General features: G+C 41.9%; 1 protein-coding gene across 1 annotated transcript in view; it reads right to left on the bottom strand.

The window, feature by feature from the left end:
- The window catches only part of LOC121732357 (protein tweety-like), a 76,890-nt gene that overhangs the window by 879 nt on the left and 63,461 nt on the right, over positions 1–12,550 (bottom strand). The window contains exons 3-13 of the mRNA XM_042122212.1: positions 10,361–10,428; positions 9,194–9,349; positions 8,394–8,522; positions 5,270–5,413; positions 3,701–3,913; positions 3,249–3,377; positions 2,851–2,988; positions 2,506–2,650; positions 2,268–2,413; positions 1,161–1,258; positions 366–557 (exon numbers count right to left, since the gene is read on the bottom strand). Coding sequence (XP_041978146.1) covers positions 366–557; positions 1,161–1,258; positions 2,268–2,413; positions 2,506–2,650; positions 2,851–2,988; positions 3,249–3,377; positions 3,701–3,913; positions 5,270–5,413; positions 8,394–8,522; positions 9,194–9,337 — 1,478 coding nt within the window. The 5' untranslated portion in view covers positions 9,338–9,349; positions 10,361–10,428. The remainder of the gene's footprint in view (positions 1–365; positions 558–1,160; positions 1,259–2,267; positions 2,414–2,505; positions 2,651–2,850; positions 2,989–3,248; positions 3,378–3,700; positions 3,914–5,269; positions 5,414–8,393; positions 8,523–9,193; positions 9,350–10,360; positions 10,429–12,550) is intronic.

Genomic DNA, 12,550 nt, shown 5'->3' on the forward strand with positions numbered 1-12,550 from the left:
CGAAGCGTGCCTAGCCTTAATACTCTGCCAGTGCTTTTTCGCGTCTCACAGACTCATCACAGTGTGCAGGCATTTCTAGGCTACCCCGCGGTGTGTCCTAGTTCGCCAACCGATAGTATGATAAGGCTCTAAAACCCACAAAGTATAATCTGTCAAGAAAGAGTAGACGCAGATCAAAATTTCTTAAACGTAATCACGCTCAAAAGGTGTTTTTTTCTCTCTGAATTTCCACAGAGAATGCTTATACACTTCAAATATCACCTTGACACGTTTTTCTCGCGATTTAATAAAGTTTTCATACTTTTTATGTGATTTCAAAATTGTGTTCAGCATCTACTCTTTTTTAACAGGCTGTAGAATCTTACCTAGGTCGTTCTCTATCCCCCAGATCCATGAGCTGCACGGCCGCGCTGTAGCTGGGCGGCTTGCCGTTGGGGAAGGGGGCGGGGCGGGGCAGCGTGCGCGCGCCCGTCACGCCTCCACCGGTGCCGCCGCCGCCGGTGCCGCTGCTAGCCGTCGACAGGAACGGCGCCTGCTCCTCGCCTGATACGCTGCGTCTGTGGAAGGTATAACATTGATGTATAAAGTGTTACCCATACCAATATTATACATGATAAAGTATATCTCTCTGTCTCGCTTTCACGCCAAAACAATCGAACCGATCGTACAACAATTTCGTTTACTACATGGATTTTGAGGAAACTTTGCAGTTAAATGGGCTACATTTTATCCCGGAATTCCCACATACGTTTAATATATAAACATATATTTCTTTTTTTATGAAATTAAAGGGGGCAAACGAGCAAATGGGTCACCTGATGGAAAGCAACACCCGTCGCCCATGGACACTCGCAGCATCAGAAGAGCTGCAAGTGCGTTGCCGGCCTTTTAAGAGGGAATAGGGTAATAGGAGAGGGAAGGGAATAGGGGAGGACAGGGAAAGGAATAGGGTAGAGAATTGGGCCTCCGGTAATTTCACTCACTCGGCGAAACACAGCGCAAGCGCTGTTTCACGCCGGTTTTCTGTGAGAACGTGGTATTTCTCCGGTCGAGCCGGCCCATTCGTGCCGAAGCATGGCTCTCCCACGTATAAATATAAAATTTTATTAAAGTCAAGTAACAGTATTCACTTCCAATTGAATTCAAAACAAAAAACTTACTTCGTGTTAATGTATATCCAGGCGTGAGAATCAACTAGCACGATAGCCGTAAACAAGAAGCCCGCTACGATCGCCGCCAGCAGCTGCAGCGAGAGCGCCTGAAAGTAAACACCAAAATAACTTAGTACAATGTAATTTATTTCGTATTACACTAAAGGTAGGCATTCACGAGCGATCTCGATGTCGCGCCGAGCCAAATTCGTGGCATTCACGCCAGCGAGCCGTTCCATTTGATCATTTTGAGTGTAGGCGTCGATCTGCACCGGACGTGTTCTAAACGTAAACTAAAATCAAAATGGCGTCTTTGGCTCGCGAGCAACACCTTCACGAACGAGCGAGCCGTATGGGCACGACGGCTCAGACCGACCGGACCGTTGGTTTTCTGCATTCACGAGCGTGCCGCGCCAACTGGCTCGGCGCAGTTGGAATTCCATCGCGTCGAGCCGATCTATTAGGACCGACAGTGTTTTCACAGTCACGCATTTTGGATCAACAGCAAGGGCATCGCCAGGGGGGGGGGCAGGGAGGGGCAGCTGCCCCCCCCTAGAGACTCTAAAAAACGTTGCCAAATATAATGCAAAAGCAACGACCACTATAATATTAAAATCTGGTAATAGATGTAAGGCTCGTAGTACAAGTGAAAAGTTTCATGTGCTGTCGACTTTACCTACAATTCATACCTACTTTTCTCATTTATATAGAGTGAGTAAAGTATGAATTGTAGACTGTAGTAGGTAAAGTCAACTTGCCCCCCCCTGCGCCATCGGCTGGCGACGCCCTTGATCAACAGCGTGCCAAATAGATCGATGGATCGCTCATGAATGCCGCCTTAACACAAGAATTAGTATGGCGTTACGGTAACGTACAACTGTATTTATGTTACAGTGTACACACTCCACATCAACGTCCGCGCTAAATCAACATAGGTCTTAGAGTCTCAAATCCCTTACTAACAGACGTATAATCAGCGCGCATGACAGCAACGAACTATTCAAGACTCAAGCACGCAACTCGACAACGTTATAAACCCGCGCTCCATTTGACGAATGCTTGTTGCCAAGCTATTCTCAACTTTATCGCTGTGTCATAGTGTATTATGTCGCTCACCTGCAGCCCACCGTCGCACGCAGCACGCGCGGCGGCGACGAAGTACGCGCGCGCCGTGCGGCACTCGAGCGCGCCGCTCAGAGATACGAGCGCACGCTCCGCCTCGCCCGTACCCGCGCCTAGCGCTCCTAGAGCTGGCTGTAGGTCTGTAAACAGTTATGATTTGGTTAATATTAACTTCCAAAACATGCAAAATATTTTAACTGTAATGCCTCGTACGGCACAAGTGGGTACGTACTGGGGTCGTTGAACAGTTGCGGCGCGCCGCGCGACAGCACCGCGAGCGCCTGCCGCACCGCGACGACCGCGCGCTGCGCGTTCCGCAGCTCCGCCGTCAGCGCGTTCTCGCGGGACACCTTGCACGACAGGTAGTAGTGGACCATCTGAAACGTAATGTTATTTTATTAAACGTCATTTTCTTTCTGACTTGCAATTTTCTAGGCAAGGTTTATAACTTGGTCTCGGATGTTGTACTTGCTAGAAAAAATGCCTAGGCGGCCTAATTCAACAAAAAACAAAATTGTGGGTTAGTACACATAATATGATTAACAGCGACCATTTATAACACAGTGCCACAACTCACCTCGGGTGGCAGTCTGTGCGGCGCGTGCAGGGCGATGGCGCGCGCGGGGTCCTGGCACGCGTCCGCCGCCGCCACCGCGCCCGCCGACAGCGCCGCGCCCGCCGCCCAGCACGCCACTAGCGCGCCCAGCGCGCACACCTGCAACGATAAGTATATAAGTCAAATAATCATATCACAATCACATAAGTACGTCAAATGTATAAATCATAAACTCATTTAGTGAGCCGAATTTACGTTAGTGAACTAGTGTTATGCATGTTGGAATGAGTATAAAAGTAGTTACAGCACGTTTAAAAAGGCTTTCATTAAAAATCTCTTAATGCAATTAAGGGATCAAACTGCTCACTCGAAGACCAAAGTACACAGAGGTTCTACTCTCGATATAAAGCTATACTCACACAGAGCAGCAACAACGCGCGTCGGCTGCGTCGTGCGGCAGCGGCGAGCAGCGCGACGCAGACCGCGCCGCCGCAGCACCAGCCCGCCATGCCGCCCGCCCACCGCGCCGCCTCCCACACCCACAGCCGCTGGAAATTTATGTTTTAGGTTATAATTTTGTGAATATATTAGTGATAAGTTTAAAACTAATACGTAAACAAACAGGAAGCGAATTAGAACACGTCAATCTGTAGTTGACTCATTGCTTCACAATCTACTGATACGTTTCAGTAGATTCTCCATGTAAGTTAAAATTACATACTACATAGGCTTTTGGAACTTGTCATGGAGCGTGGATGTTTAGCATTAGTCACTCAATATGACACCAGCATAAAGCATTTGGCCAGCCACAGTGGCCAGCGCCGTCTGGTGGCGGCGGGCTGCTACATCCTCTAGTACCGCTGTGATATACCTTCATGAAGGCGTCGAGGTTGAGTGCGGCGAGCGGGCGGCGCAGGCTGTCGGCGGCGGAGGCGGCGGCGCTGGCGTTGTTGCGCAGCGCCGACAGCGCCCGCAGCAGCGTGCCCAGCGCCGTCTGGTTGGCGACGGGCGCGTCGAGCGCGTCCGCCAGCCGGGCGAGCGGCGCGCGCGCGCGGGAACCCATCGCCTCCTCCAGGATGCTCGACTGAAACATAATGTGTTTGTTAATAAAACGATTGTTTAAAAAAGGTGTTTTATTTGAATGCAATGCTACAAGCACCTTTTGTTGATAGGGGCACGTGGATGCGAAGCAACGGTCACTCAAAATGGTACCAGGCTACACGATAAAATATGATACTTTGAACCGTTAGATAATTTGCCATATGTCAAAAGATCTGTGTAGCACTGTGCGAGCTTGATAGTCAAACACTGTGCACAATCATAATATCATACACAATCATACATAAAAAACTGAAAGCTATGACTGTTATGAGTTTCTACATAAAAAACTGAAAGCTTTGACTATACATAATAGACTATATTATTAAAGCTTAAAATTTTGGAATCCCACTGTTCAGTCTCCCCTGTCAGTCTAAGAAGGGATATAAGTTACAAAGTAATCAATTAGGCGTTAAGCGCTCGCTTCACGCTGCGTTTAACTTGAACACAACTCAATTATTAACCGCGCTCATTTTGCTAATTCGTGCTTCAAATATTCTGCCTAATTAGTTTTGGTGTAAAGTCAGTATAAAATATGGTCGCTGTTAAGCATTAGTGTCCTAACCCACAATTTTTTTTGTTGTTAAATTTTGAATGCAGTCTTGTTCTAAATCATCTAAAGAACATAACTGCACACATAACTCAATACGTAATTTTTGTGTGGTAGTACACGAATGCTTAACAGCGTCCAATTTATTTAATATCATACGCTTGAGTAACTTACGCGTGTCTTGGATGTTGCATTCGCCAACAGTGACAAGTTTTACAAGCGCGCTATGTGGTGTATTGTTTTGATTCTTAAAGTATCTGATATCATGCGAATGTGTGTGCGCCCGATTCGTAATGTTCTGGGATACTGTGCATTTTTTATATTGTAATATATGCACCAAACTTCGGCGAGCGTTTTCAAAACGACAGAATTCAAATCTCAATGTAAACATCATACATTTAACATTACAGTAAACATGCTATGTCTGATGGTTGACTATTATAATAGGTTTACACAGAGCCAGTTTCAGCACTACCAGCGCCCTGGACGAGAATTCTTAAGCGCTTAGGGTGCTGGTAGTGCTGAAAAAATTGGCGACCCTTTTGTTTGCCTTCAGTGCTACTTTTTATCCGGCGCCCTGGGCGGTCGCCCAGCGTCGCCCCACCCTAACGCCGCTACTGGGTTTACACCACTCACCAGTACCTCGATTCTTCTATTGTGTTGTAAGTAACTTAATCGAACAAATCTTTCATATAACTTAAAAACAGTTTCATTGGGGTGCTGTTCTGCCAAATGTCCCATCTAAGCTCCCCCCCTCCCTCCTCTCTTCAATATAACTACTGGATTACCCACCTGGTTCTTGACGGTGTTGACGAGCGCGGCGAGCTGGTTGCCCGCCTGGATGCTCTGCAGCATGGCGTTGTGCAGGTCGTCGTTGCCGAACAGACCCACGCCGATCGCGCCGCAGCACAGCACCGACAGTATCATCAGGGTTATCTGGAAACACCAGGAGCAATGTTAGCTGGAGATGTATTGCTCGACTCTGTAACGTTACATTACATACGAATGCTCCCGGTGAGGGAGCACCTTTCTGGTATCATCAAATAGATTCATAGTGTCTAAACACACTAGGCTGAATTACGCCGCGCTTACGCCGCATTTCAAATGCATACAAAATACAGGCCGAACGCGAGGGGTGACACACTATTACGTCGCGTTCCGTCCGTATTTTGTATGCGTTTGACATTTGCGGCGGAACTTACGCCGGCGTAATTCAGCCTAGTGTGTTTAGACACATAGACAGATGGCGGTCCTGCGTCATTTCGTTAGCTTATGCCTTAATAGCCCAGTAGGGTTAGTTCAGCCTTGTATGGGAAGCTGAAATTAATTTTTTTGCACCAGTGTATAGAGGAGGTCACAAATAGCTTAAATTCAAAAACTCGACCAAATCCGACGTGTGCGTTATCCGCCATATTGGTTTGAAGGTCCAATCTTTTTTAGCTATATCTCCTTTATTTAATTTTTTACGAAAATGATAAGAACTAAATTTGTTGTAAAATTAACTTTCTACATTTTGAATTATTATAGTTTTTATTGTAAAATCAATATTTACGTAGATAAATGCAAAAAACAAGTCAAAGTATAATCCTTTTATTCATTTTTAATTGCTGTCTTAAAAACCTTAAGCAAACATCTTGACAGTGTAATATTTTATACAGACGACCTTCATACAATAATATTTTAAGCAAACATTCAAACAAAAACTAACAAAAACACAAGTCACCTTTTGACATCACTGATTTGCGCTTACACAACGCTTCATACAGCATATTTGGCATTGTATTGTGTGATACAACTTACAATAAAATAAACATTTAGCTCTTAGGGTGCGTCCACAAATTGCGTGAGGTGTTTAAGGGGGGGTTAAACACCTCACGTAATTTGTCAACAAGAGGGTGTCGAGTCAAATCTCATCTAATCTCACATTGGGGAGAGGGAGGGTCTCGGCAAATCTCACGTATTTTTTTTTCTCTCATTGTTACAAGAAAAATTATACTATTTTGGTCCATTTCATCCAGATTGTACGTATGCTTAAGATTTAATCGTAGGTGTGATCGTAATACGATTAAGATTATTCACTAATTCGTTCGGACGAGACTACTTTGACGTTATACATCAGCTACTGACTGTCAAACAATCCAACGCGTTTACGTAAGAAACCCACATTTTGAAAAATGTCACGTGAGATTGCGGAGGGGATTGAATAAAATCTCACGAAATCTCACCAGGGGTTAGAAAATGTAAAAAAATACCTCACGTAATTTGTGGACGCCCCCTTATAGTTAGTTACATGTAAAAGTACAGAATATGCTTTTTTAAAGTGCGAAATGAGAAACTAAAGGAGTCGATTTGGTTAAAAACTGATTTAAATGCAACATTAGACTGGCATATTTAGTCAACAAAACACCCTGTATTATTCGTTACATCATTTGACAAATATTTAAATAAACATTCATAGCATAGTCAAGGTTTTAGGATTAAATAATTATTTGTGATCGATTTACAAAAATATCATTATTAAAATTATTGAGCTGCAAATCATACTTCTAATATTCACTAGGGTTATTATAAAACAAAATCTATCTTTATTACTTAAGACCTGAAATGAATGATTCAATGTGGCACAAAACTCAACTGGCCATCTTGAGAGCCACATGTTATCACATAACACATATGAGAAGGTTCGATGACTATTTATAGAAGTCATTAGCGCCATTTTAAACATTGTTTAATGGTTTTATTTGGAGAAGAGAGTTCCTTACTACTGTAAATTGATCTTCAACTGAAACTTTAACTGATCGTACCCACCACTATAGCACTTTGAGACATACACATACATCAAATGAAAGGGCTAAGGGTGGGTTGCACCAAAGACGTTGTTAAGGTTATAGACTATCGTCAAATATGGCGTCCATTATTAAAATGTTCAACTTTTTAAGGGTGGGTTGGTGAAAACAAAAATTTTACTGTACGAGTAGGGCGAAAAATATTTACACCATGGGAGGAGAAAAGTTAATTATGAGGGTAGAAGGTAAAAAAAATTGACAAACAAAACATCCTGTATTATTACATCAATTAAATCGTATATGGCAAACTTAAAGAAAGTGTTAAATAAAACACTTTCTTGTTTGATATTTAAACTACTATTAATTTGTTTCATATTTAAAAGAAATGTACTTAAATATAACTCTTCGTACTCGAGTTTGACTAGCAAATTAACCGGTTTTCATTATCACCTGTCACGATCCAGGTTATGTAACAATTTGGCATAATGACACAACTGTTTGTTTTTGCTGACGGAAAAGGCAATGCACCTGGGTACAGCAGACAGCTGTGCCCTTCGTAATGTCAATGCCATTATTTCCAGGTCGTTGGATGCCGTCTGGCGTAGCTTATAAACAAGACTTGTTTTATGACCGTGTTGTTATTGCCTGGTAGCTAAGCACAAAAGCAAAGCACTTGCGACTTGGGCATTTTGAGTGTCTATGTGCGATGGTCATTGCCTTTGTCAAAAAAAAAGTTCTATATCGCGCTATTTTGTACATGTGGAATCGAGATAGGAATATGTGAATGTGTGATAACTGATAACTCATAGTGAATAAACAGTAATGATGGGTCAAAATAGTCAATACGTTATACGACTAAGGCCCAATTTCACCAACGACTGTTAAAGTTAATGCTCGAATTAGTATCACGTTACCTCTTTTGCTTTTAATATGAATGAAAGAGAAGACATTATATTTTAACAAGCTAACAGACGTTGGTGAAATTGGGCCTTAGTGTAAAATAATTTGCTTGTAGTTTTTTAGCGAGCAACATAATTATTCAAATTAAACCTACATTCTGTTTCCTAATTTTAGGTCTCGTTTGCACTTCAACTAACAACCTTAACTCTATATAAGAAGGTACAATTTACCTTGAGCGCGGTGATGCTGCGCGGAGGACGCTGCTTCCTGTCGCAGCATCTCGTCAGCAGGTATATGAGCAGCACCGTCAATGTCAGGATCAGCCACGCGCCGGGGATCGAACCCAGGATACCCAGACTCTGCAAATGTGATGGGGTTATATTAGATGACATTCGGGAGTTGTAGTTTGTATGGGGGCAAGAGTCTAATGTTTAAGAGGCAGCATGACAGCTATGAGACGATGTTAGAAGAGAGTTTAGGCTTAGAATTAACAATTTATTGACTTTTGATATTTAGGTAGAAAATCATTAACAACAACATAATATTATGCATTATAACTTGCAAATAGTTGATGTGGTGAAACAGGCGATTCAAGCATTGCGCTGTACCGTTGTCATTTGCCGGGCGTTGCAGCAACGCAGCTGTGTAGCATTCAATTCATTACTGAGTAATCTGTTCCGTCAAAGCAACATACTGCAGACTGCAGACCTCAATGCAATGAAGCAGCGTATCTTCTCTTAAAAACTTCAATGGGAGTCTGGCACTCATCGAGACAAGCATTCAATGTATTATTTAGTACTATGCTCTGTCAAAGCAACATAATGCTGACAACAAAGCAATGAAGCAGCGTACCTTCTCTTAAAAACTTTAATGGCAGCTGCAGACACTCGACGAGACACCCCGAGACAGGCCGGGCACGAGTGTGTACAGGGCGCTCTCGTCCCCGTCTCTTTGGTTGGCTCTCGCGAGGAAAACCAGAGCAAGCATCAACGGCAGAGTGTGTACAGCCGCCGTAAAGATTTTCACTCACCTCGAGGTATACGGGCGAGTGCGGCGCGAAGGTGTCGTTGACGCGGTGCAGCGTGACGTTGACGTGCGGCAACGCGTGCAGCAGCCGCGACAGCCGCGGCGGCGAGTACTCGTCCGACACGCCCGAGCCCCCCATGCCGCCCATGGCCGATCACGCCTGCAGACAACATCAGCATTACAAAAAATATCAAAATTGACGGGGAAGACGGAAGAATTCCCATCCCTGCCTAGTACACAAGTCCATGTTTTCTCACAAGGAGGGGAATTCCCCGCGCAACCTGCCATCGATGCGTGGGGACAACATCTACCTTAGAACAATTAGTTTTTTCTACATGGGGTCGTGTAGAGTATTTAAAGTATTCTATGGGAATTGTCATGTTATGTCGCCTGCTGTTGATACTTGTAGCAAAAAGGTCAGGTTTTTTCCACAAGTAATAAAGGACATTATCAAGAAGATCAGATAGTTCTAATTTCAGATACGGCTCCAACCTGACTTGGGGACATTTCCCCAAGAGGCGGGTCAGGTAACGAGGATTTTTTTCAAGATCCAGTAAAATTGGTTTCAAAAAAACAGTTCTCGCAACGTAACTCCAGTCAAAACGCACTTTTCAACTAGGTACCTTTCATCTGCAAGCGATCATCTTTGGTATTACAAACAGTCTATTTTAACCTTCCATCGTTTAGGGCGTCTTTGATCCGCGATAAAGGGCACGTATTTGATCGCCCGTGATAAAGCATTCTTTGAGGGCGTCTCGCATTGTAAATCAAACTTCTTTTATTGTTTCCGCATAACTTTTAATCGTTTATGTGTTTGAACTCATGAATCATAGTCATTACAATTTTTAAGGCGACGATTTCCAACGATCCATCGTATGGCCGCATGTTAGCAATGCTATCCATGAGATTTGTGGACAATTAGTATGAAATTAAAATCTTTACTAATTTTATAAATGCAAAAATTACTAATGAGTCTGTCTGTTACCTCTTCACGCTTAAACGGCTGAACCGATTTCAATGAAATCTGGTATGGTTGTATTTGAGACACGGGAAAGGAAATTTGATACTTTTTTAGGCGTCATCTAGTACGTACCTACTTCAGGATTTCAGCTCTTGATCGGTTCAGCAGTTAGGATGTGATTTATATATCAGTAAGGATATGTATACTCACCTATCACCAATAGTCCGTGCGGGTTCCGCCTACGGCCGCATGCCTGACGCAACCTCCTACCGGCACATCTGGAACAGGAAACACAGCTGATAACTGAGTACTGACACATCACTACACCACAGACAAAGTGATATACAGTAGGATGACTCTAGTTCAACAAAAGGTGTGCTGCGGGCTGCGGCACACTGGCGTACCGCGCCGTGGCCAGTAGTTGATGTAAAAAATGCCATTCTACATACATATCGCTAGTTTATAAGAGCAAAATAAAGGCAAAGTCTCAGGACGATCGAAGAAAAGAATGGAAATTGGGAACAGAGGAACCCCGTTCACGCTGATTAACGTAAAAGTACAATATCTTATGTGAGGGTGAACCTCACATAAGATATTGTACTTCCACATTTTTAATTATTTAGTATAAATAATTAAAAATGTGGATATATAATTATTTAGTCCTAATTGATGATATACCTGTTATTACATTTTTGTGCCTAGTTTTTACTAGAAATTGCCTTTTGTCTGCCTTGCTACGGTATGAAGCCGAATATTCTTTGCAATTTAAGGTAACTTTTCTGTTATCCAACAAACTGGAAAATCTTACATTACTGAAAAATCTTACATTACACTACATCTCAAAGCCTTTTGTATTCATTAGTTCTAGTCACAATAGTCAAAATTCATGTCAGATTACCATTTATAATTGATCAGACCAGACCATCATATTATGGCAAATGTTGCTTTTAATGAATTTGGAAGATTAACCATGGTGGCATGCTGTTACACACAAGAAATTGTCTCTGGCGCTGGTGCTGATAAAAACTCTGCTTGTTATATTTCATCTTGATTCACTAAAATCACGTGTTTTAATAATTCCGCAATGAGTATGACATCCACGGCCGGCTAAAGAAAGCCACCATTCGTCCTATTATGTGTAATCAATATCAGTCTCTCAACCAATAAAAAGCAATCTGCCGCATTTGTCAGACCGCAAAACAAAAATGTGGATTCAAAATATACTTGATGGAAACTCCTTGGCATGGTTTTGTCAGTTTCTAGGGGCTGGTTGCTCTCCTTGAACCTATTTACTAATTGCATTGTCTTAATATTGTCGCTTTTTGTTATGTTGTGAATATAACAAATAATGACAAAAAGCATAACGACAAACAAAAACCTTTAAGTGTTTTTAGTAAGTTAGACGACTGAAAATAATGACTAAATTGCAAAGATACGGTCTCATACCGCAGCAGGACACTTTCATTGACAATCAGCAATAAAAATATCTCATTCGAATAAAATTTTCAGTTTATGAAACGAAATAAAGATTTGTTGACTTATCATTGAGTTTTTGTGACTGTAGATACCTGTGATTGCTTTATAAACGATAAAATTCGGAAAAAGGTTTTAATAATATGTTTTATTAAATATTAAAAAATAAGCTATCATTGTTCCATACACTGTCTTCAAAAATTCCTGACAGGTTTTAGATATTCCAAAAATACAAATATCCCGAAGACTTTGTTGAGGGGTGTATTTTATCACCAATGGTCCATACAAGTTTCAACGTTTTGTACCTAGTGGCTGACTTGCCCATCATCAAAAGTCTACTGACTTTCAGCAGACTTAGAAGTTAGAACCCTTTGAAGCTGTCCACACTTTATTTTGTAAGCCTTTGATCACATAATAAACAAAACTGTAGTCAATCACTGAATGTTGATTGAAAACTATAAAATAAGTTTAACAAGACTTGGCTTTTATGAAATTTGAAAACTTTGCGAAGGATAGATTGTTTGAAGAGACTTGGCTCTTTTACATTGAATGGTTTTGGTAGGTTTTTTAAAATATGTATTATTCATTATTATTAATAAATATTTTTATGACATTAAATGCTCTTAAAACGAAACTTTTCCTTAAAAATATTATATTTTGTTTAATTATGACCAATACAAAATGTTATAAAAATAAATAATTTGTATGTTAGTTTGTTATAAATACCATTAAATCAGGTCTGGCCTTTAATAATTATCAAAAAAACGAAAAACCCGAAAAGCTCGAAAAACCCGGGTTCCATTTATGAAACCCGGGTTTTTTCATGATCCCCAAAACCCGGGTTTTCTCGGGTTTTCGGGTTTCGGGAAAATCCGGTCTCGAGGCCCTAGTAACTACCCCTTTAAGGGGACAGATAAGGGACTCACA

This window comes from Aricia agestis, chromosome 12, assembly GCF_905147365.1.
Source record: "Aricia agestis chromosome 12, ilAriAges1.1, whole genome shotgun sequence".
Classification (NCBI taxonomy): Eukaryota; Metazoa; Arthropoda; class Insecta; order Lepidoptera; family Lycaenidae; genus Aricia; species Aricia agestis.